General features: G+C 45.3%; 1 protein-coding gene across 1 annotated transcript in view; it reads left to right on the top strand.

Moving 5' to 3' along the window:
- Window positions 1-13,931: 13,931 nt before the first annotated feature.
- Window positions 13,932-26,796, top strand: part of LOC124773714 (homeobox protein caupolican) — a gene marked incomplete at its 5' end in the record, with an annotated part of 229,680 nt that continues 216,815 nt past the window's right edge. The window contains one exon of the mRNA XM_047249428.1: window positions 13,932-14,192. Within this exon, the coding sequence (XP_047105384.1) occupies window positions 13,932-14,192 (261 nt within the window). The remainder of the gene's footprint in view (window positions 14,193-26,796) is intronic.

The following is a 26,796-nucleotide window of genomic DNA, read 5'->3' as shown; positions in this document are numbered from 1 at the left end:
ATGTAATATTTCACAAAAATGAAACGACACCTGCTGAAGATGACACGTAGGGGTCGATACAAGTTTGGGTAGACAATTAAAACAAAAACGTGTTTCGCAGAATGAGGTGTTTTAAAAATCAAAATTAAGTTGCACACATCCATAAACGGGAAGGGGAACTCACAATCACAGAAAGGCAGCAAAATAGTTGTTTCGAGGCCATGAAACCTTACAACGGAATAGAGAACTTTCAGACATACCTAAATACACCAGGCAGGTGAACATCAAACAAGTACTGTCAACGTCCACTTTTTCTCGTTTTCCGTCGTTCCCTACTTGCTTCAAAATTCATGGCGGTATATGGGTTTAGTTTTCTCACGTTAGTGTCTTGTTCTTCACTTTAGAAACTAGCCACATATGAACAAATTTGTATCTACTAAATAATTCATTTATTAAATGTATAAAAATAAACATGTAGTACAGGCCACTCGAGATCCTTCAAAAATGAGGGAAGCGAAACGCATATGGTAAATAAACAACTACCTTTCATTTAGGTCAATGACGGAGCATACCTCCATGTACTTTCAACGATATTTGTTGCAGCACACGAATTTCCACACATCAAAGGCACGTTATGCGGGAAACGTTTGGTATCTTTCCCGTTGCGAGGGGAATTTCTTCCGGACGGATGATATATACTAAAGAACCAAAGAAACTGTTACACCTGTCTAATATCGTGTAGAGCCCCAGCGAGCGTACAGAAGTGCCGCAACACGACTCGGCATGGACTCGACTGATGCCTGAAGTAGTATTGGAGAGATCTGACATCATGGATCCTGCAGGGTTGTCTATAAATCCGTGAGAGTACGAGGGGGTGGAGATCTCTTGTCAGTAGCACGTTGCAAGGCATCCTAGATATGCTCTATAATGTTCATGTCTGGGGAGTTTGGTGCCAGTGGAAGTGTTTAAACTCCTCAGTATTCCTGGAGCCACTCTGCAGAAATTTTGGACGTGTGGGGGGGTCGCATTTTCCTACTCGAATTGCCCAAGTCCGTCGGAATGCACAACGAATATAAATGATGCAGGAGGTCAGAGTCGTACTTCGGGGTCCCCTATCACTCTAACTGCACACGCCCCACACCATTACAGAGTCTCCATCAACTTGAACAGTCCCCTGCTGACATGCAGGGTCCATGGATTCATGAGGTTGTCTCCATACCCGTCCACGTCCATCCGCTCAATACAATTTAAAACGAGACTCGTCCGACCAGGCAACATGTCTCCAGTCATTAACAGTTCAATGTGGTGTTGACGGGCCCAGGAGACGCGTAAAGTTTTGTGTCGTGCAGTCATCAAGAGTACACGAATGGGCGTTCGGCTCCAAAGGCCCATATCGATGATGTCCCAACATTGAAATCTGCAGATATTTTCGGAAGGGTTGCACTTCTGTCACGTTGAATGATTCTCTTCAGTCGTCGTTGGTTCCGTTCTTGCACGATCTTCTTCCGGCCTCATCGATGTCGGAGATTTGATGCTTTACTGGATTCCTGATATTCAGGGTACACTCGTGAAATAGTCGTTAGGGAAAATCCCCACTTCTTTGCTCCCTCGGCGATGCTGTGTCCCATCACTCACGTGCCGACTATAACATCACGTTCAAACGCACTTAAATCTTGATAACCTGCCATTGGATCAGCAGTAATCGATCTAAGAGCTGAGCCAAACACTTGTCTTATATTGGCGTTGCCGACCGAAGTACCGTATTCTGCCTGTTTACATATCTCTGTATTTGAATGTGGAGTCCTGTACCAGTTTCTTTGGCGCTTCAGTGTAATTTAACGCTGTCTAAAAAAATGTCGTAGTTTGCCAGCTGTTGTTCCGGTTTCACGTTTGACCGCTACGTTACTTTCTATTGAACGAGGTGTAGGACACGGTACGAAACTCAAACTGAATTAATAAATCGTTGAAAAATGATAATGAATCTTTTGTCAGTCACCTCTAGCTTATTCCGTACACCCCTTTCGATACACGCCTTTGCACTAGTGAAGACAGTAAGCACTGGTGTGGAGCGCACACGTTCTTTTACAGCGCGGCTGCGACGCTCTGGAGCGATGAGTGGGACCGACCTACCCTCGCTTCGGAGTTAGGATGCTGCGCAGAGCGCGCTCATTAAAGTCGCGCTGTTGTATTTCGTTGGGGGCATAGCGTTTGCATCTCGGAGGGCCGCCTCGTGGGAGGACAGGAGAGATCTTGATCAGCCGGCAGCGCCGCCCCCACAGCCGCCCCCCCTGCGTGGCGACCGCACACCTGGAGCCGGCTGGGCACACGTCCGCGCTATCGCCGCCACCATCGCCGCCGTCACTCAGGAGCACGCGTCACGACCTGCCGACAGCTTCCGGGCCCGCAGCGACTCCCATCAACAGACAAACACCTTTTCTCGGATTCTTTGTCTCGTGGGAACGCCTTCGTTGAAGCTACTTTTCTCCAGTGTCTCAATGTCTTTATTTTTAGAATCTCATTATTTGTCAAGTAACGGAACCTTGAGATGTATTCAGTCTACATCTACATACATACTCCGCAATCCACCAAACGGTGCGTGGCGGAGGGTACCTCGTACCACAACTGGTATCTTCTCTCCCTGTTCCACTCCCAAACAGAACGAGGGAAAAATGACTGCCTATATGCCTCTGTACGAGCCCTAATCTCTCTTATCTTATCTTTGTGGTCTTTCCGCGAAATATAAGTTGGTGGCTGTAAAATTGTATTGCAGTCAGCCTCAAATTCTGGTTCTCTAAATTTCCTCAGTAGCCATGTCGCCTCCTTTCCTCCAGAGACTCCCACCCGAGTTCCTGAAGCATTTCCGTAACACTCGCGTGTTGATCAAACCTACCAGTAACAAATCTAGCAGCCCGCCTCTGTATTGCTTCTATGTCCTCCCTCAATCCGACCTGATAGAGATCCCAAACGCTCGAGCAGTACTCAAGAATAGGTCGTATTAGTGTTTTATAAAAGCGGTCTCCTTTACAGATGAACCACATCTTTCCAAAATTCTACCAATGAACCGAAGACGACTATCCGCCTTCCCCACAACTGCCATTACATGCTTGTCCCACTTCATATCGCTCTGCAGTGTTACGCCCAAATATTTAATCGACGTGATTGTGTCAAGCGCTACACTACTAATCGAATATTCAAACATTACGGGATTCTTTTTCCTATTCATCTGCATTAATTTACATTTATCTATATTTAGAGTTAGCTGCCATTCTTTACACCAATCACAAATCCTGTCCAAGTCATCTTGTATCCTCCTACAGTCACTCAACGACGGCACCTTCCCGTATACCACAGCATAATCAGCAAACAGCCGCACATTGCTATCCACCCTATCCAAATGATCATTTATGTAGATAGAAAACAACAGCGGACCTGCCACACTTCCCTGGGGCACTCCAGATGATGACCTCACCTCCGATGAACACTCACCATCGAGGACAACTTACATGGAAGGAAAAGATGAGGTCACGACATAATCCGGTAACAGCGAAACGTGTTCATTTCACAAATAACTTAGCTGTTCGAAACAGCTCGTAATGCAGTGTTAATGGAAGATGGGTACGAAATATGATGATACTACTTATGGTCCTACGTAGTAGAGAAGTAAATTTTTTGAAGAGTTTCGTTGAACAACACTTGTTGTAAGCGAAGTACTGTGAACGCGAGAGCCGTAAGAGCTGCAGAATTCAAAGAAGTCGTGCAGGGTGCCGCTTCTGCGGTGATGGAATGTGTTCAATTTTCTGTGGGATCCAACACACTTCTTGTACTTTGTTGCTTTCACATTTGTTGGCTTCGTCAATCCACAACCAAACTGTCCGTAGTACAACCTAACCTAGACCGCAAGCTAAGTTACGTATCAGTCCCGACAGTTTTCCCGCTTTTACATTCGGCGGCTTCGCCAGCTTCAAAACCGACTCTCATTTTAAAATCTAACCTGGACCTCGGGCTAAGCTGCAGATCAGTCTGTCACCACACACGAATTTCTCGCTTTCACCTTCGTTGGTCTGGCCAGTTGACATCCGAACTGTCACCGTCCAACCTGACATAGTCCAGGCCTGCTCCTCTTTGTCTGAAGCACATCGACGGCTACGATTGTCTTTCTTCAGGGCTCCAAAAATATGGAATTCACATGGGATGAGGTCGGGACTATATGGAAAATTTGAAAGGGTTTCCAGTGGGCCCACATGTTGCCAAGGTTGTTTCGAGTACGCTGCAGAAATTTCGATGGCAAGCCCTTACACATGCTCTATACAGTCCCGTTTTCTCCCCATGTGATTTCTATAATTTTGGAGCCCTCAGGAAAGACATTCGCGCTCGTCGATTTTCCATTTCTCCATGAATCCACTGACCGTCTTGCCTCGCAGTGAGATAAACGTATTAACAGTTGTGACGACTATTTTTGAAACAGTAAACCGTTTACTTCCTTTTTTATAAGTGTCTCGTTTTCATTTGACTGCCCCTTATAAACTTAGTAGTAGGGGAGGTGAATGAAATACTTAAATTTGTTGGAAGGTTTCTGGAAAGGTAAAGATCATTTACAGAAGAAAACAAAATGAAATTATCGTATGACATTATTAATAGGAAGTTGCCGTCTGGAGTTGTTCGTAAGCTTTCTGCAAGACTTTCTGTTTGACGCTACGCCGGTGCCTTGCGCGTCTTTGTAATCAAGGTCAGATGAAAGGATTAGGACAACGGAAACAGCCAGCGAAACACGAGTGAAGAAAATTTCCGGCCTGGCCTGGAATCGAAGCGGAACCCCGCCATCTAGAAGCAGTGACGCTAAGCACTAGGCAAGGAGCTGAGGAATGTCTGTAAAGGAAAGTGCGTACGGAACGCTAGTGCAATCTCTTTTTCGACTGCTGCTCTAGCGTCTGGCGTTATTACCTAGTGGCCATGACAGAGGACACCGATCGATTTCTGAAACATGGTACTAAAATCGTAATATGTCACTGCAGCTCATACGAATGCCTAACAGAGATGTTCGATGAACTTCAATGAGAATATTTGGAAGAAAGACGACATTTTTCTCTTGAAATCCAATAAAGCAAATTTAGAGAACGGATGTTCAAGGTAGAACAAATTTTTTTCTGCCCCCATCGTTCATTCCGCTTAGAGACAATGGATATAACATACTTGTTTAGACGGTCATTTCCTGTCGCTCAGTTCGCCAGTGGAATAAGACAGAAAACTGCTAATATTGGCACGAACTACCCTCGACCGTGTTCAGTGGTTGTGTAATAAGTATGTAAATTCTGTTGTAGAAACTATACGCATACAGTATACAGGCTATTCAGAAAGTCCCATTACAAACTTCTGGGACATGTGGAGGGGAGTAAGTACATAATATTAGGGATAGAAGCCCTTGACCGGAGGTTTCATCCAACGGCGGTACAGAGTCAAAATTATAGGCGACGGCGCCTGTAAATGTGTGGATGTGCAGGGTGATACTGTGATGATGTTACAAAACTTCTGGGATTATAGCGAAGGATAAATGTATCAATTTGATGTATCGGAAACGAACGTGTCGAAAGTTACAAGCGAAAATTGTTCTGATGCTTCTGACAGTCGAATAATGTGTTAGTAGTGTTGTTGCTAAGACTGTAGGGTAGGCAACTTTCAGAGGAGATAGTATGGACCAAATCAAGAAAGAAATGTCTAGTAAATATGGGCTCTAAAACGCGTACTTGAGGAGCTATGAGCACTTGTTCATCTTGGCTACTGGTGAAACACAGCTCTTAAGATATGCATTTCTAAACCCATGTTTACTAGATGTTTTCGTTGTTTTGTTCCGTACTACCACTTCTGAAAGTTGTCTATCCTACAGTCTTTTCAACAACACTACAACAATTTATTCCACTGTCAGAGGTGCCAGAGCGATTTTCATATGTAACTTTCGACTCGTTTCTTTCGATACAGGGAACCTTACCTCAAACTGATACGTTTGTCCTTTTCTACAGTCCTAGAAAGTTCTTAACATAATCACAGAAGCAACCTGTGTATACATACATTTACAGGTGCCCGCGCCTATAACTCTGACTCCCTGTAGCGGTGATATTTTCGGACAGGAGTTCCTGTTCAAAATATTATATACTGATTCCCCTCTATAAGACCTAAAACTCTGCAACGGTAATTTCCGAACACCCTATATATCTGTCGACTTTCTCACGGAAAAATTCTCACTTTAGGGAACTGGTAAAAGGTGTACGGAATTCAGTTGCAAAACGCCCTCCAAGTAAAACCCTCTACAATGGTTACAGGCTATGCTTATGTAGAGAGATTTCTTGCGTCTGACACATCGCCGGAGGTAGGTCGTTGTTTGTTATTCAGACTCTTGCAACAGAATGCACGCTGCTTTTCCTTCTCCGTGTACAAACAATAGAATATAAGTACCCGTTTCGTTCTTAATGCGTAGCAGGTACGTACAAATGTTTCAGCCGCGGCGCAGTTCACGGTATTCCGGAACACCACTCTACACATCCTCCCCGACTTAAAAATAACCCGCCGCCCTTACGCGGAACCGTTTTCCGCCCGCGCAGCACAGGTTTCCCGCCGTATCGGCGGCAATAGAGCCGGCAACGGCCCGAATGGAAAACAGGGCGTAAAGGGAGAAAATAAAAGGGCGAGGGGCCTTATACCGTAACTTTTGAGACCCGCGGCCCGCGCCGGCGGAAGGAGAGGAACGAATATTGTGCGGCATTCGCGAACGCGCCGCCGGCGGGCGCCAAGGGCCTATTTGAATGCTAACAATGGCGGCCGGCCGGCGTCGACAACAGGTCGGCTTGTATCGACATTCACGGCCGGAATTAAACCGCCCCCGCGTCCCCCACCCCCGCCCCCACTGCCACCGCCCCCGCTCCGCCGGCGCCGCTGCTTTATGAAGGATATTACGGCGAGAGAGCACCGCCTGTTTTATGCTCACCGGGCTTTACGTAATATTTTCATATTCATCGCGCACCGCGTGCGTTTAACATCGCTTTATTCAGGCGACACACAATATCTTTTATCTGTGCTGCTACCGTGAAACGGCTCTCTATTTGCTTCATTGCTATTCCATTGGGCGGACGCGCCGGCAGCTACCTGGCCCCCGAGGGACGCGAGACGCCGCCGGCTTCTGGCCTGGATTATTCATACGGCGCGCCCGCCGGCTCACTCTCGGCCGAGCAGACGTCGTCGCCGCCGTCGAGATTGACAGCCGGGGCTCACTGCGGAAGAATTATGGGACAGGACGGGCCCCGCAAAGAACTGCGGCTCATAGAAGGCGGCGTCGCGCGGACGTGTCGCCCGCCGTGTCCGCGCTCTGTCAGCCGCTGTCTTCATTCCAGGCACAGGCGAGCGGCGCAGCACTCGTTTCACAGTCACCGCGAGAGCTCTCCATCGTGGGTACGCCGGGATCGTTAAGGGCGGCGCGCTAGCCCAGATGGCGAGGACTGCAGAAGAAACTGACATGAAGTGAATTGCAACAGATACGTTAAACTGAGAGAAGTAATACGAGATCGACTCATTTTGTATACCAGCCTAGCATATGGCGTCATTTTCAGTTCATAGAAATGCTTATCAAAAGGATAACCGCTCGCTGACACAACGATGAGAAATCTAACCAGAAAAGCGGAGAATAGCTGTTGAAAATGGTGTTCCGAACACCGTTATTGTTGTGTTGGCTGAAGAGCCAACACCGTGTTACTAGAGGAGACCGAAATGCACGCGTTTTAGCTCACGCAGGCTGGCGTGAGGAGGGAAGAACTATACTGACGTGAGGTCTGGAACATGACAAGGAATTAGAATTCAGAAAGCGGACGTAATTAGTTTGATACTTAACTTTAATCCATTAATGATGAACGTCGCTCTTGTCGGTACATGATTCACAATATTATCTGTTCAGAATACATAGTAACTGAATATGGCGCCTTGCTAGGTCGTAGGAAATGACATAGCCGAAGGCCATGCTAAACTGTCGTCTCTGCAAATGAGAGCGGATGCAGGCAGTGAACCATCGCTAGCAAAGTCGGCTGTACAACTGGGGCGAGTGCTAGTGAGTCTCTCTAGACTAGACGTGCCGTGTAGAGGCGCTCGGTCTGCAATCACTGATAGTGGCGACACGCAGGTCCGACGTATACTAACGGACCGCGGCCGATTTAAAGGCTACCACCTAGCAAGTGTGGTGTCTGGCGGTGACACCAGACGTATAGAAATCCATTGCAGTATAATATTTAAGCATATGACATATTAGTAAACAGCTGTTCATGTCTAGTATAAAAAAAGAAGTTCGTTAGAGTACAATGTCCTTTATATGTTGTGAAGGAAAAAACGTAGCACAGCTTAGGCAAACAAAATCCACCCTGGGTGTGCCGATGGAACCATCGCGGCCGTCACGTGAACTAATCCATAGACACTGCGGAAAACTGAACGCAATTTTCCCTTGATCACACAGGGTGTAACGGATATAGGTACAGGTATTTTTATTTGTGGTACCTTAATATGTACACATACCAGCGTGTTAGTTGTTTTTTCTCTGCGTGCAAGGGTATTGCCAGAAAGACGTCACAAACTTCAGAATCTGATGTTTTCTGCGCCAGCAAGTGTACTCCGCTTCTCAGAAAAGACTAACCGTTTTCCGTCCATGCGTCCACACTTCAACACCTTACCTGCTGCCCAGGACATGCTCCGCGACTTTCGGCAATCGACAGATTTGTCATACTACCCGGGGTGATCACTTTATACACAAAGGCGAAAATAACTCTTATTTTCGTGACAACAAGATATAAGATAGCATTCTCTTGTGTTTGATCATATGGCTTTCCGACAAGTCTTGTGATAAACCATGAAAATTTCCCCAGTATCTCACGAAATGAGACTGTGATACGTCGTTGATATTGATCTGCCCGCCGACACATGTAAAGGTAGCAGTGGATATTCGAATATTCTATAGTTTTCCTTTAGGTGAAAGAATAGATAAGAAATTACCACGTTTAATTTTAGTGTTTGTTAAACTGTAATGAAAAATTATTCCCACATTGTTCAGCTGCTGCCCGCAAATGATAGATGCAACTATTATCAAGGATTATTCACGCGTTTTGAAATCAGTTTAGTTTACGTATTTCGTTCGAAACAGTCACGAATTCTGTAACTCTAAAACGAATATAACTTATAATTTAATTGTTTACAGGTTTATGATCCGCAGAAAAACCTTTAATAAGTTTAACCTCGTCAGGCTTATGCTGTTGCCTATTGAATATAGTCCTAATATTTTATTTTGTTGTGTTATTTTTCTGTATAGTATTGTTGACGAGACTCCATACAAAAGCATACAGAACCGCAAGGAAATGAGACGAGGCAACGAGGATATTTGAGTCGCAACGGATGATGAAAACGGATGAGGAAGGAGACCAGCCGTGACTTTTTCAAAGGAACCAACCTGACATGCACCCCTAATCGATTTAGGGTAATGTAAATCTGGATCTCAGGACAAGGGCTACTAACCCAGCTCTTGCAAATAGCTGTTCAGTGCCTTAAACAATAGGGAATCTCTCCGGTAGAATCTAAATTCTTTCATAACGAAATCGGCTGGGTCTGAATACGCCCATTGTATACACTCTCTGTCTTTATCACGTCTCTAATGGGCTGTTGTGTAGAACTAGATATTTCGAGGGTAAAGTAATTTAACGATCTTTAGTATTTCATGAACCTTCGGTTTCCAGTAATGGTAATTATAGTGGTTGTAACAATTTGATAGAAATTGGTTGGATTTAGTAGTTAATTCAGATGACAGCTGTCATTATGACGTTCTACATCACTAAGACCTTGATTTTCAAAAGTTGATTTACAACGACATATTCACAGCTTATTATAATTGTGTTTTTACGATATTTTTAAATACTCACTCATCTCTGTGATCAGAGGCTTCGATTCAGTGACCGAGATTTTTCCGCAATGTAGCGGCTGTGACGGGGTCCACAAAGCTCATAATTACGCAAACAGTGATACTGAGACGCAAGCCACGAAAGTAGCTTGAAAAGGAGGACTACAAGTCACGTGTCAATTATTGTTTTTTTTTTTAACTTTTCAAATTTTTCACTGTCTTTTTCGTACTGCGGCATGATACTTCAGAATACAGAAATTTTATGTACCATGTAGTTATGTTACACAGTCAAAGGCAACATACTTATTGAAATGTAAGTTAAATACGAATGTGTATTTGAAAAGCTTTCACAATGCGACCCTATTAAGCTACTTCCGTATAATCCGACCATTAAGGCCTGAGCCTTGCAGTGAAATATTCGGCGTGTTTCTCGAATAGGGCACAAAAATTGTTTTGCTGGAATTACGTTCGGTAGCAGGCAGATATTTCTTCGCAGAATGTAAATGAAAATCGGAATAAGTTCAGTGCAAAGTGTTTACGAGAGCAGCTGCGCTGCCTCTTGTGCTGAACTTGCGCTCCGGTGCGGTCTGGTAATGAAGGCGCGACGCGGTATTCCGCCAGTTGTATCTCCTTTATTCCTCAGACTTCTTCACCCGCAACCGAACAGCGTCTGCTCCTCCTCCTCCATCCCTTCCTCCCTTTCCCATTCCTCATTACCCTCCCTCCCCCCACCCCCACCAACCCCTAACAACCATTCCACTTCTTGCCTCTGCTCGTCTTCTTAGTCGCCGCGTTGAATTCACTTCAGTTCGGGATCTGGAATTTACGAGCAGGAAATTCACCGCTGGAGTCCCCCGTAAATTACCATGAGAATAAGAGGGAAGCGTCGCCTGTTGTGACGGCAGCTGGTGGATCCTGAATGGGCGGGCAGGCGAGCATCTTGCGTGTAAAGTTTCACAACAAGTGCACACACTCCTAATATAAATATCCCGCGGTGGGCCCGCCTAATGCTTATTAATGCCTCCAGGTGCTCAGTTTTGTGTGTGTGTGTGTGTGTGTGTGTGTGTGTGTGTGTGTGTAGGTGTCAGGCGGCTATTAGCGAAGCCACCGGCAGCTGCTGTAATACCGCGCCTTGTAACAGGCTTACGTGCCTCTACGCTCCACCTCTAAGCAACCCCCTCTGCCTTAGGGTAGGTCTTGCCTCACACATTGCATACCACGCTTGTCACTTAAGATTTCGGTTGTCAGCTCTGCGTTACTTCTGGAGAACCAATTGTGTTACACTGATATTTATTCACAACGCTTGCCATTCTGGACCAGGAGGACTGCACTGCGAAATTTTCTACATTTTTTTTCACTACCTTCTTGCAAAAGGTGTAGAAGTTGTTACAGAGAGGCGTTTGTTCTCTCCGGTGCTGTCGAGGGTCTGAAGTAGCCTGTCAACCAACCTGAGTGATTGAAAAGCGATCATCTTCGGGACTTACGAAATCATTAAGACTCACTACAGACTGGTAATTCGTGACAGCTCTAAAAACATATTGTTCTGGAAATAAAAAACGCGCGGGATTAGCCGAGTGGTCTGCGGCGCTGCAGTCATGGACTGTGCGGCTGGTCCTCCCTTGGGCATGGGTGTGTCTGTGTGTTTGTCCTTAGGATAATTTAGGTTAAGTAGTGTGTAAGCTTAGGGACTGATAACCTTAACAGTTAAGATCCGTAAGATTTACACACGTTTGAACATTCGAAATAATAGAAGATTAGAGACTCAGCACAAACCCAAACTGGGGAGGGACGGACAAGGAATCAGCCTACGCCCTTTCAAAGGGACCATCTCGGAATTTACAATACGCGATTCATGAAAAAGGCGGGAGGATTTCAATCTCCGTTTAACCGACTACAGCATTTCGCACCTTCGCTTGGTTGGCTCCTCTGGAGTCGTCGGTTTCCTTATATTAGTCCGGTGTTCAGAATCTGGGTGTGTTGGAGATACGTTCATTTGGGTTTTACTGGGTATTTCTGTGGTTCAAAAATGGTTGAAATGGCTCTGAGCACTATGAGACTTAACTTCTAAGGTCATTAGTCCTCTAGAACTTAGAACTACTTAAACCTAACTAACCTAAGGACATCACACACATCCATGTCCGAGGCAGGATTCGAACCTGCGACCGTAGCGGTCGCGCGGTTCCAAACTGTAGCGCCTAGAACCGCTCGGCCACCCCGGCCGGCATTTCTGTGGTCAGTAACCTTTCTGCCATCATATTGTCATTTTAAAGTAAGACGGGACAAAGCGATTTATCCTATGTTCAAAAGTTTGTGAAGATAGGGTCGGGCTTATCGTGAAATCACACTTGCGACTGCTCGTCGTTTTCAGGTTCGAATGTGAGAAGCTGTTTGGAGAGCCGTATTTGGACTTGAAGCAAATAAGCAGCTGGCTAGTTGAAAAATTGTGCAGTTTCCACAGTAACACTGGACGTTATGCCAAAGAACATTATAAACTGTTTTTACGTCGTCAGAGAGAAGGAAGGAAGAAAAGAGTTTACTGTCCTGTCGACAGCCAGGTCATTAGAGATGGAGCACAAGGTCGGATTACGAGAGGATGGGGAACGGAATCGGCCAGACTCTTTTCATAGAAACCAACCCGACATCTGCTTGGAGCGATTTTGATAAATGACGGAAAAGCTCAATCTGGAGGGCAGGATGGTTATGTCGGCAAGGGCTCCAACATCGGGTGTACGAGCATTATTGTTTTTCAATCTCTGATCGATTGCGAAAATAAAACCACTGGTGAATCACTACGCAAATATGTTGCGCAGTGTCTCTAGTATGCCCGTCTATCGTGTAAAGTCGCACTTTTCAGTTCTAAGTGCACAGAACATTAAAATGCGTAGAAAAAGTATCCTTGGCCGAGGGTGAAGTCCTTCTTAATGGTTTCGCTTGATTTTAGGCATCGAATGTAGCTGTCATGCGTTTCCTTCTTCATGACAATTCTCGTGCTCGTACTGCTGGTGCAATGAAGACACTCTTGCAGCGTTTTCGATGGGAAATGTTTAATTACTCATCATAGGACCCTCTGACTAGGCTCCCTCCGACTTTCATCTCTTCAGTCAAATGAGCTGCTGGCTACGAGCACATCATTTTAATACAGACAGCGAGCTGCAGACCAGAATTGGCGGAAAGCACTGCCGGCTGTCTTCCATGAGGAGGTTATTGGTAAGGTGGTACAACGGTATGACATACGCCTAAGTTGTAGCACCGACTATGTAGAGAAGTAGCTAGAAGATGTAGCTAAATGTTGCAGATAAAATCATTTTTACTTTGAAAGTGGTTCAAAATGGTTCAAATGTCTCTGAGCACTATGGGACCTAACTTCAGAGGTCATCAGTCCCCTAGAACTTAGAACTACTTAAACCTAAGTAACCTAAGGACATCACACACATCCATGCCCGAGGCAGGATTCGAATCTGCGACCGCAGCGGTCGCGCGGTTCCAGACTGTAGTGCCTAGAACCGCTCGGCCACCCAGTCTGGTCTTTGAACGTAATTTTCTATTTCGCGACCGATCGGAGGTTAAGAAAAAAATAGCCCTCGTATGTCATCTTTGCTAGTATAACATAAATTTTGTAATGTATGAGATGGTGTTTCAACTGCTTGCATTTCGCATTAGGCTAGCAACCCGCAAAAACAGTCAAAATTCTGTGCGCATATCCCAGATTCGACGCATCTCAGTGTCCGGCAAGGAGACATGTACGCGAGAGGCTACAGGAGCTGCAGCCATGTAGAGCCTCTGCGGATATGAATATGACATTTTGACTGTACGGAATACGCTGCCGCCCCCGCCATTCTCGGCCTGCGCGTCGCAGCTAAGGAATCGCCGTGTCGTGTTGCAGGTGGCCGTGTCGGGTAGTCCGCCCCCGCCGCCGTCGTCCGGCACGACCGTGGCCGCCGCCGCCGCGCCCGTGGCCGCCTCCGGAGCGGGGGCCGTGCCCACCCCCGGCGCCGCCGCCGCCGCCGCAGCCGCCGCCGCCGCAGCCGCCGCCGCCGCCGCCGCCTCCGCGCCGCCCACGAGCCCGGTGGCGGGCGGCGGCGCGGCGCGCTGCTGCGACACGGGCCGGCCGCTGTTCACGGATCCGCTGACGGGCCAGAGCGTCTGCTCGTGCCAGTACGAGCTGCTGGGCTACCAGCGACTCGCCGCGCCGCCCGGCCTGCCGCTCTCCATGTACTCGGCGCCCTACGCCACGCCCGACGGCATGGCCGCCTACTTCCCCGCGCTGGGAGCCGACCAGGCGCCCTTCTACACCTCCACCGTGAGTACCCGCCACACTCACCTCGTCTGTTGTTCATTCACAGATCAGGAAAATAAACGTGGCGGTGATGACGACGGGATCAAACTGCGTAGTCGTCAGTCTCTTAGTCGATCTCCTCCTTGCCCATCTCTCTGACCATCTCTTCATCCCTCACTCTATCCATCTCCTTCTACCTCTCCATCGGTCCACCTCCACTATTTGTCCATCTCCTGCTCCTCTGTCTGTCCATCTGCTACTTCCCTCCATCTCTAGACATCTGCTTTTCTCCCCTCTCTCTCTGTCTATCTCATCCTCTTTCCTGTCTCTGCCCATCTCATCCTCCCTGTTTCTCTGTCCATAGCCTCCTAACCCTATCTCGGTCCGTCTCTTCCTCCCCTCTCCCTCTCTTTCCACCTCCTCCTCTTTGTTTTCTCTGTCCATTTCTCCTCTACTATTCTGTCCAACACTCCTCCCCGCCCTCTGTGTCCATGTCCTCCTTCCACCACTCTGTGTTCCTATTGAAACACCCCCGTTTAAAATCCTTATTGGCTTTTGTATAATTTACCGAAGCCGCCAAACAGTTAATTATTATGATTATATGACCGTGTGCTTAATGGATGAAAGGTTTTTCTGCTGTGGTTTCGGGGATATTTCAATCGAGTGCGGCTGTTCTGAGACTGAATAGTGCAATGATTGGAAGTTTGTCTATTATTAAGGACCATAAAGGTTGCGATGTACAGATTGATATATATTTCCTACTAACACACAAATTCTGAGGCAGTTGCTACCTTCGCCTTTCACCCCTTTGGGAAGTACGTGGTTCTTAACCGCACAGTGGTTCTTTCCAGACATATCAGTCTCACTTAACTAGGGAGTACATAATTGGTCAATTGTGGACGCACATAGTCTTTTTCTCATCCCTTAACACGTATGAAAGAGCAGTACTTCATGATTTTTCTTTTTGAGTTCACCGTTGTTCTCCTAGTGACAGTACAGTTTATGAAGTAGGTTGTTAAGATGAATCACTTCAATAACCAAGGCGTCGTTCACAACCGTTACTGAGATCAGTCGTTACGAAGTGAACCACAGTAAAAGGTCGCACACCTGTACTTTCCATGCTTCTTTCTTATTAGACACTGGGCGTTCAAACCTTCCCCAGAAACCAGGACGCGATTCTCACACTGAAGCTAGGTTGCAGGTGCCTTAAGAATCTTAACAGGGAGCAGGGAACGAGAGATGTTACCTAAATTGGGGTAACGAATGAGATTGCCCTTGTTCATTTCTAGACCTCAAAGCTCTGTCCGGCCACATTGTTTCCCCACAGTTCACTTTTTTGCGAACGCCCCACTACTTTCAGATTAACGGCTTCGACAGTGAGCTCAGTTAGTCGGCAGTGTAAATTCAGTCGACATAGAACCACACATACGTTGACGTTTCTAACTTTTCGCCGTGTGTGAGATGTCATTTCTCTGTTGTGGGATACTCGTACTTAAGACACGGTTGTAGGTGTCTTACAGCGACCAGCAGCCTTCGCCGATGTGGCAGATTAATCGAATTTATTGGACCGATACCTATCGTCAGCTTCACAGGGGTTAAATTTAGACCTAGAATTTTAGTTTTCGTTAACAACTGGCAAAGTGCCTATGAATTCAGAACAAGATCTGTCTTCAAAGGTGATATGGCTCCACGTCGTAGAGCTGTAGTAAGACGTCACAAAAGCTTTCAAACTGATGTGAGATTACAGAGTAATGCGATTTGGTGTTTCCTTAAAAACTTGACGAAGATGAACGGCAGACGAATATTTTGGGAACAGAGGACATGGATAGAGGTTTCGTTGCCTCAACCTAAATAGCGTATCGTTGTAAGTATTTGGTACACAGTCAGTTACAGAAGTAAGGTGATATTTCCCTGATCATAGTACTTTTTTGTGAATATGTGACACATTTTCATTTCATCTGCTACAGCCGCTTCACGATAGATAATATTCATTAAACATCACCAGCTGGTCACGGCTTATTCCACATAGCGAATCTTCTCTCTCTAATTAAACCACCAACTCTCATCACAAGTATCTCTGTTAGTTACAGCGACGATCTGTTTCATTCTTCGTCGCGAACATATTGACTTCCTTAACTGAAGATTCACATCAGCCTACGAAACATTGGTTTACCCGAGTAAACGTATCAGATTAGACGGTGAATATCCGTTGCAGTCATACTTCTCTTATTCAACAAGGTAATCGTAAACCAGTAAACAATGTTTAGTTTTGCTCGAAGCATTTTCCATGCTGTACATTCAAGACAGATTTAAGCAGAGAGCTATACCGTCTTCGGAGCCCGAGACCATATGTCTTCCTGTTAGTGCATCTCCCATTCACCCATTCTGGGACACCTCACTGACATACATAACCTTCGACTACCTCTCTTTCAGAATACCCGGCCTGACACTTCATTTTGGAAAGACGAGATCCTGCTAATGGTATTCGCATACAAAGAGAATGGGGTTGAAATATTCGTTGGGTCGCCTTCATTTTGGTGCTACTTACACGATTTTCGCCGAAAATTGGATTGTTTTCGTCAAAAATAGCATGACTGGTTTGTTCCACTATCCAAGATAATGCTCCATGTCGTACATGTCGACAGCGCGATACATTCTAACATTACATCCGATCGTTAGTTAAAAACCGAATTCGTCAGCCTCTGATAGATAAGTGATTTTAGAAGCAACTATCATCATTGGCAGAGCCTTCTCCAAGCTTTTGATGCAGCAAACCAGGATTCCATTGTTGTTTGTTGTGAAGAACGAGGGCACCTTTCTTTTTCTGCAGAGGTATTAGATTCTTGTGTTTGTTTGTTTTACAAATGATGATTCTTCTTCTTAAATGACGATGTTCTTACAGAAGTATGTCTTGAAGATGCTAAGCAACTTAATTTCTATTAACAGCTCCTCATGCTATCTGTAGTTGAGAAAACAACCCATCTTCGGAATCTTCGGAGCTACGCTACAAAATGCTGAGAATGCGGTTATGCAGTTTCGTTTACACAGTAGTTGATGCATTGTTGACAAACAGATGGGAGATGATTGAAGCGTGTAGGATCTGCCCTGAAATTCATAATTATTTCAGAACATGCAACAGAACATTGCAACGGATTCAGCTGCTAACTTCTATGTTTACTGATCTATCAGTTATCGATCTATCAGTCTGTAGTCTGTTATGTTCATTTTATGTTAGGAATACTGTGTTTCCGGCTACAAAAGAAAATAATTTGTACGAGAAGCAGAATCAGCTGTCGGGCAGCGCGAAAAGCAAGCAGTGCTGAACCAAACACTCCGAAGATAGGGCTGATAATCAAGTGGAGTGCGTATAGGGAAATCAATCGAGTGGAGCAAACAGTGGCCTCCGAGGCCGGTGGCACAGAACCGCCGGGGGTGGGAACATCTGCTCGGCCTGGTCGCAGCGGCAAGCGTACATTCAATCAGCTAATCGCATGTACACGAATCACGTTACGTGCTCCTCTACTCCATTAGCAGGCGGAATCCGAGCCATTCAATTGGATTACTTTAACGCTGTTAGCTCGTGCTCGTCAGGAACTGTTCTACAAGAGAGGCCCTACTTGCACGTGAGGCATACGGTTAAGTGGATTTTTTTCCTTTTAAACAAGAGCGCGCAGGTACTCTTCCAGATGAGTAGGTACCTTTCCATTCGCCAGCAGGTTCACACCAAGGAAGCGCGTCCGCTGGCACGGTCTGCCTATTTGACATTTTCACCCAAAACCTGCTCAATACGTAACTTTTGTCTGCTAGTCTTTTTCGGATCTCTCTTCGTGTTAGAATCCTAGCCTTAAGCGTTGGTGTGTGTCTTGCATGTAGTCTGAGGCTACGTGACGCAGTCTTCTGTTGCGCAACTATGTACGCGAAAGAGTTCAGTTTGAGCTCAGTTTAAGTTTCTATTCGTCCATCGCCTATCAGTTTGAGTGGATATATGCGTAAAAACTGCACATTGCCATTCATTAACATTCACTACGATTCATTTTTCATCTCCCAGTGCTTCTCGCTGAGGCTAGTAAATTTTATATGGTGTTCATCTACATAGTTGATACGTATGATAATGCACAGGTATATTGTTCTCTCTTAAGAAATACATTGTGGACCCACCAAAATCAGCTTTGCTGCAAGCTACTGCAAGTACTGAGTGGTGGATTGTGGTCTACAGAAACACGAAATAATCAAGTAGACACTAAGAGGCACTCTCATAAGGCTCAGTCTCGTTCCCACTCCAGTTTAACATACCCACGATGAACATACTCAATTCTCTAAATGCAAACTCTTTCACAACATATACATGCCCTATGTGTTTACGCAGAGAATAAAAGGCTGGCAGCGTGTCTGCCCCAAATCAGTCTGTCGATGGATATTGTATTCTAATACCTGGATCAAATGGCCTATGCGTCTGTACTAGCTACTTTTCAGTAATAATATTTAACAGGCACCATTTACCAGAGACTCGCACTTGTAAAATAGGACCGGACGGCTTTTGGATCCAATGACAACAAGCTCAGGTGTAATTTTCGCGTTAACATGATACTGAAAAGTGCGAAAACGCAAGAAATATTCTACATTCGAGAACGGTATTCAACTGGGGTGCAAAGAGGGTGGTGGGACCAACATTACATCTAGCTTTAATCAAGCCATTTGTATTAAGTTTTCCACGTCACCCTCACAATCTCCAGTGCAAAGCAGTCGGCGGTGCCCTGAGCTCCATGTTGTACACGCCAATAAATGCATTGCTCCTGGTGGACAAGAACGAACCACTGAGTCATATACGTCAATCTCTACATCTACATCTATACGAGTACTCTGCAGTTAGCAATTAAGTGCCAGGCAGGGGGTTCATCGAACCACCTTCAAGCTACTAGTTACTTCTCTACCGTTCCACTCTCCAACAGGGCGTGGGACAAACGAACACTTAAATCTTTTGTGTGAGCTTTGATTTTTCTTATTTTATGATGAAGATCATTACTCCATATGTAGTGTGACACGGACAAAATATGTTTACATTCTGAGGAGAAAGTGGTCATTGAAATTTCATGAGCCGCAGCAAAAAACCCCATTGTTTTAATGACTGCCACTCCAATTCATGTATCATATGCTTACCACTCTAACCCCTATTTTCCAATAACACAAAACGCGCTCCCCTTCTGTGGACTTTTTCGACGTCCTCCGTCAGTACTGTGTGATGCGGATTCCACACTGCACAGCATTACTCCAGAAAAGGGCGGATGAGTGGGGTGTATGTGATCTCTTTAGTAACGTGCTACATTTTCTAAGTTTTCTGCCAATAAATAGCAGTCACGTTCCCCACATCATTATCTACGTGATTGTTCCAATTTAAGTTATTCGTAATTCTAATCCCTAAGTATTTAGTTGCATATACAGACATTAGATTTATGCGATTTATCGTGTAACAGAAATTTAGCGGATTTCTTTTATTACTCATGCGGATGACTTCACACATTTCACTATAGGGACAACTACTACTTTTCACAGCATACAGCTATCTTGTCTAAAACTTTTGCAGTTGGTTTTAATCATGTGATGACTTAATGGGTAGGTAAATGCCAGTATCATCTGACAAACAATGCAAGAGGGCTGCTCAGATTGTTTACGTAGAACAGGAACAGTAGAGTGTGGATGCCAGATATTACTTCTATTTTATTCGACGACTTTCCGTCAGTTACTGCGGATTGTGACCTTTCTGACAGGAAATCAGGAACGCAGCTGCACAACAGAAACGCTACTCCGTAGGCACGTAATTTGATTAGAGGTCGCTTGTGAGGAGCGGTGTCAAAAGCGTTCTGGAAGTCTAAAAATATGGAGTCAGTTTGGCGACACTTATCGGTAACACTTGGTACTTCACGAGAATAAAGAGCTACTTGTGTTTCACAAGAACGAAATTTTCCGAATCCGTAATGGCAATCTCTCAATAGATAGTTTTCCCCGAGTTAATTTATAACGCTCGAAAGCAGTATATGTTCCAGAACCCTACTGAATTTCAACCTTGGTGGTATGGGTCTGTAATTGAACGGATTACTCCTATTTTCTTCCTTGGGTATTGGTTTGACTAGTGCATCTTTCTAGTCTTTAGGTGTGGACATTTCGAAGACGGAGTGGCCGTATAAGATTGCTAAGTATGGAGCTATTGTATCATACTTTCAAAGAAATTCACATGTAATACAGTTTGGACCGGAGGACTTTCCTTTATTTTGTGATTTATGTTGCTTCGCTTTACGGAGGATATCTAGTTCTAAGTTACTCACAGAGCGATTGTTTACTTTTTGTACAAAAAAAAAAAAAAAATACGGATACAGTTCACACCATCACAAATTAAGAAAATTAGATCCAACAATTCACATGTGATGTGAAATATTCCTCGCTTACGTGGCTCTGAGCTTTCTTGCCGTTGCGCGAAAGCACAGTTGCGGCCAGAACGCTTCCACTTTTAGCGATGTGCGGCGCGCGAGACAAATTACTGAACGTGCCGAACCGAAGGTTTAGTCGGAAATATTTAATACCGGACCCAGGTCGGTTGTCTGCTCTGCTATTCTGATAAAACCAATCTAAATAATGGTCTCCAGCATCACCTTGGCAGCGAGGTAGGATTAAACATCTCACTACCCCAAAGTCAATGGCTGTCTAGGTACTCTCAGGAAGGTTCCTACATCGGACCTCTGTATTGGAAAAGGTATTCCACTTATGATTCACATACCTCCTCAAGAAGGCTGCTAATGACTTCCGTCCATAATCTCCACAAAAACGTAATAGGAAAACAGTTCAGCGACAGCAGGTGACAAGGCACACAGAAACAAACCACTCAAATAGCCACGAAACGATTGAAATTTATTTGCTTCTATTAAAACTCGCGAAGTCAGCGCCATCGAGTGAACCCTTCCCCCACCTTGCTAATGCCTTCTCGCTCTGAGATAAGGCACTTCTTCCTATCGAGCACCTGCAGGCTCACTTAAAGGTAACAGTGGCGCAGTAAAGCGGAAACGACTAACCAAGACTCCACGTCCGCTCAGGGGAACTTTCTTCTCATTCTTGAAGTCTTCCGGTACTTAGAAAGTAACATGGTTAACGGATCACCAACTCAGGACTATAGCAAAACGCTTAAAACACCAACTGCGACCTACACAACCGACGACTTGCTACTCAAACCCCACCAAGGCCGCCAAAGCCTCCCTCATTTCGCGAGCTCCAAACAGCCTCACAAAATAATTTAACATTTATCTATAGCAGCTAGTCAGAATATGGAGAAAAATGTAGGCAGCTTTATTCGCCAATTCCTCCCCCTGCCATAAAAGCTCTCTAGAAAGTGTTGCTTCCTGCCACGAGCTTCAGTAGTTTATAGCCCCCAGATGCTGGAAGACACTGCCAGTTATAGAAAAATTACTCGACCTTGGAATTGGTATAATGTGCCCAGATACTATACATCTAGAAGGATCAGGGAAAGATAAGCCCTTCAACTTCGAACGAAGTCACATTCATCTTTGCTGTCGAAAAGAAAAAACAAGGCGAGCAGGCAGGCGCAGCCAGGAAATGATATTAAACCTTGAATTACCAAGGCATTTTCCACAGAACGCATTATCAATGGGCAGGGGATTGGGGGTACTTCACGTCCATCATGAAACAAGTTTAAAAAAACAAAATTCGTTGGTTGTTGTTGCCTTGTACAAGCAACATATTTTTTAAAGACGTATTGATGTATAACTAGGGTTCAGAACCTAGAAAATATGTATTGTAACGCTCTTAGCAGCATCTACCCATTTTCAGTAACGTATACTATCAAGCTGAGAACATCATATGACCATCACAAAAAATTTAAAAATGCAAAACCCATTAGATGTTGTTTACTTTTACTTAAAGAAATATTTTTTAAGAGGTACTGACGTGTAAGTAAGGTCCTGAATCTGAAAGGTATTGAATACGACATTTGTTGTAGAAAATGACATCACTACTAAGAGTTAAATTTTTGGGTTATGTTTAACAGAAAAAATTAAAAATATTTATGAAATGTGATAGAAGGATTCATTAAAAACAATAAATATATTTTCAAAATTTTAAAATATAAAATAACTGTCTAATTAACAATATTTTCAAAAGGTTGGCACAATGTCCCCCCGCCCCACTGCCTTATATTACAATAGTTAATAACTGAAATAAATTTCCTGAATGAGTCCACGGTCTTTTGAATGTAAACGTGTAGATTGCTAGCTATGTTACTTCATTTATAATGTTGTTTCGGCTACAGTCATCATCAGATCTGCGATTAAGATTAAAGGGATATAAGAACGAAACTGAGACTGCGACGGACAAAAACTTATTAGGCTAGAAAATTTTGAAAGTTCACTCATCAAAACTCAGAAATTGCAAAGCAACATTCACTGACAATCATAAAACCCACGCCTCAGAGGAGCGTTAACTTTCGAATTACCTCAAAAATTTGTTACGTCAGTATAGGTACTGGAAGATAGGTGGCGTTAGTAGTTGATACGTAATTTGCGATACTAAAACTAATTTTATGAATGTACAACTCTGCTTTTTTCAAATCATGTTTTACTGTTTTACTTTGAATGTTTGCAGTTTTACAGAATGTCTGTCAGTTTACAAGTAAGAAATGAAAATGGAAAGAAAAAAAATAACCTCACACTAACGCCAGCTCTCGGCTGGCACCTGTATCTTTGTAATAAAGTTTTGAGCCAAGTTGACAGTTGTCGCCCTACTTAGACGTAGGTATTACTGATTGACACTGAACGTAGTCTTAGACTGAAGCGCCAAAGAAATACAGAAATATGTAAATAGGCAGAATACGGCGCTGCGGTCAGCAACGCTTACATAAGACAATAAGTGTCTGCTGCAGTTGTTAGATCTGTTACTGTTGCTACAGTGGCAGGTTATTAAGATGTAAGTGAGTTTGGGCGTGGTGCTATAGCCGGAGCACGAGCGATGGGATACAGCATCTCCGAGGTAGCGATGAAGCGTGGATTTTGCCGTACGATCACTTCACGATTGCACCGTGAATATCAGGAATCTGCTAAAACATCTGATCTCCGGCACTGCTGCGGCCGGAGAAAGATCCTGCAAGAACGGGACCAACGATGACTCGAAGAGAATCGTTCAACTTGACAGAAGTGCAACCCTTCAGCAAACTGCTGCAGATTTCAGTGCTGGGCCATCAACAAGTGTCTGCGTGCGAACCAATCAACGAAACATCATCGATATGGGCTTTCGGAGCCGAAGGTCCACTGATGTACCCTTGATGACTGCACGATACAAAGCTTTACACCTCAGCTGGGTCCGTCAACACCTACATTAGACTGTTGATGACTGGAAACATATTGCCTGGTCGGACGAATCTCGTTCCAAATTGTATCGAGTGGATGGACTGTACGGTTTGGAGACAAGTTATGAATCCATGGACCGTGCATGTCAGCAGGAGACTATTCAGGGTGGTCGAGACTCTGTAATGGTGTGTGGCGTGAGCAGTTGGAGTGATACGGGACCCATGATACATCTAGATACGACTCTGACAGGTGACACGTACGTAAGGTCACCTACATCCATTCATGTCCATTGTGCATTCTGATCGAACTTGGACAATTCTAGCAGGACAATGCGACACTCCACACGTCCAAAATTGCTACAGAGTGGCTCCAGGATTACTCTTCTGAGTTTGAACACTTCCGCTGTCTACCAAACTCTCCAGACCTGAACATTATTGAGCATATGTGGGATGCATTGCAACGCATTCTTCAGAAGAGATCTCCATCCCCTCGTACAGTTACGGATTTATGGACAGCCCTGCAGAATTCATGGCGTCAGTTCCCTCCAGCACTACTTCAGGCATTAGTCGAGTCCTTGCCACGTCGTGTTGCTGCACTCCGGCTTCCTCGCGGGTGCCCTACACGATATTAGACAGGTGTAACAGTTTCTTTGGCCCTTCAGTGTATAAGTTCTAAGCTTCGAGACTGAACCTTTATTATTTTTAACCTTACAAGATTTCGTCTTTCGCTACCTCCTAATATGTAATTAATGAAATTAATTTTTATGTTATTTTAATATCAATTGCGGATCTGATAATGTCAGTAGCCGTAACGATGTTATAAATAAAGTAATACCTACTGCCTGACAAAAATAGTAAATCACCCTGAAGGGAGGCGGGAAACGAAATGAAACTTCATGAATTAAGAGTGTATGTGATGTTACTTCTTGTAATTAGAATTTCGCGTCAAATGTACAAAGAACTTGGAAGAGTGAGCCCACTTATGAATATGACGTCACACTCTCTCTCGCCAGAATGCATGCTCGGATTCGGTCGGGAAAGGCGTCATTAAACCAATGTATCCTCTCCTGAGGCAACCTGGCTCACAACTGAACTGGTGCTTCATTCCAGCATACTGGCATTGGGACGGAGTTGACGCCTGATCTGGTCGCACACACGTTCTGTCGCACATAGATTGGAGGATCTTGCTTGCCACGGGAGTCCCTCAACATGACGTAGGCATTTCATGAGACACGACCGATCTCTAGACGAGCACTGTCCTCTTGCAAAACGGCATCACGACACAGTCGCACGAGAGGTAACACGTCAATCACCGGTAGCTGCGACATGAAGTCACACCCCATGGCTCCCCACGCGGTGACACCAGAAGTAATACGCCACTGCCACCCCAGAACATTGGAAGAATTGGACCTCTTCCCAGGTCGCCGTCACAGTCGCCAGCGATAGTCATCTGGGATAGTACGGAACGATGTTTGATCGCTGAAGACAATAAGACTCCGTTCTTCCTGATCACGGCATCACTCCAGACGTACCAGTCTGTCTTGTGTTATCTCGAACCAACGCATAGGACGGTATCTGCCAAGTGCAGCCGCAGTTCTTCTCCGACAAAGGAGCAGGAAGACAAAATATGTTACAGGGACTCTTATTACTTGTTCTTGAATGGCAGGCACAGATGCGAAAGCGTTACGATGTGCTTGGTGCACGATATGGCGACCCTACCTCGAGATGGTCGGACTTCGTCGCGCCGACGTGAACCTCAACGTCTTCATGCAGGCCAACATAGGGCCATTGCCGCACGATTCGACCAGTCGGCCAAGTGCAGGCCCACAATAAGGCCCCTTCCAAACTCTGCAGATGCTGACAACGCTGTCTCAGGCGAATACGCAGCAGCATCTCCCATATCTCTTACAGTGATCACTCAGCGCCTCACGCTGTGCACACCCCGTGTACACCGTGCAAGGCCCGGTAACAGTTCTGAACACGAACAACGCTAATGCACTCTTGTGCCCCTTCTACCGGAGAACTCTAATCATTTACATAGCCACCGATGGTGTCTTCGCCTTGGAAGCTACAATGACAAACGGCCAGGTATTCTGGGTGTTTCATTTTCTTGTCAGGCAATGTATTAAGAAATCTAGACGGTTTCATTCACAAAATGAAATTACACTACTGGCCATTAAAATTGCTACACCAATAATAAATGCAGATGATAAACGGGTATTCATTGGACAAATATATTATACTAGAACTGACATGGGATTACATTTTCACGCAATTTGGGTGCATAGATCCTGAGAAATCAGTACCCAGAACAACCACCTCTGGCCGTAATAACGGCCTTGCTACGCCTGGGCATTCAGTCAAACAGAGCTTGGATGGCGTGTACAGGTACAGCTGCCCATGCAGCTTCAACACGATATCACAGTTCATCAAGAGTAGTGAGTGGCTTATTGTGACGAGCCAGTTGGTCGGCCACCATTGACCAGACGTTTTCAATTGGTGAGCGATCTGAAGAATGTGCTGGCCAGGGCAGCAGTCGAACATTCTCTGTATCCAGAAAGGCCCGTACAGGACCTGCAACATGCGGTCGTGCATCATCCTGCTGAAATGTAGGGTTTCGCAAGGATCGAATGAAGGGTAGAGCCACGGGTCGTAACACATCTGAAATGTAACGTCCACTGTTCAAAGTGCCGTCAATGCGAACAAGAGGTGACCGAGACGTGTAACCAATGGCACCCCATACCATCATGCCGGGTGATACGACAGTATGGCGATGACGAATACACGCTTCCAACGTGCTTTCACCGCAATGTCACCAAACACGGATGCGACCATCATGATCCTGTAAACAGAACCTGGATTCATCCGAAAAAATGACGTTTTGCCGTTCGTGCACCCAGGTTCGTCGTTGAGTACACCGTCGCAGGCGCTCCTGTCTATAATGCAGAGTCAAGGGTAACCGCAGCCATGGTCTCCGAGCTGATAGTCCAAGCTGCTGCAAATGTCGTCGAACTGTTCGTGCAGATGGTTGTTGTCATGCAAACGTCCCCATCTGTAGACTCAGGGATCGAGATGTGGCTGCACGATCCGTTACAGCCATGCGTATAAGATGCCTGTCATCTCGACTGCTAGTGATACGACGCCATTGGGATCCAGCACGGTGTTCCGTATTATCCTCCTGAACCCACCGATTCCATATTCTGGTAACAGTAATTGGATCTCAACCAAGAGCAGCAATGTCGCGATACGATAAACCGCAATCGCGATGTGCTACAATCCGACCTT

The sequence above is a fragment of the Schistocerca piceifrons genome, chromosome 1 (assembly GCF_021461385.2).
Source record: "Schistocerca piceifrons isolate TAMUIC-IGC-003096 chromosome 1, iqSchPice1.1, whole genome shotgun sequence".
In the NCBI taxonomy this organism is placed as follows: Eukaryota; Metazoa; Arthropoda; class Insecta; order Orthoptera; family Acrididae; genus Schistocerca; species Schistocerca piceifrons.
The sequence above is the reverse complement of the archived record's forward strand: the minus strand, read 5'-3'. Positions and strand labels throughout refer to the sequence as shown.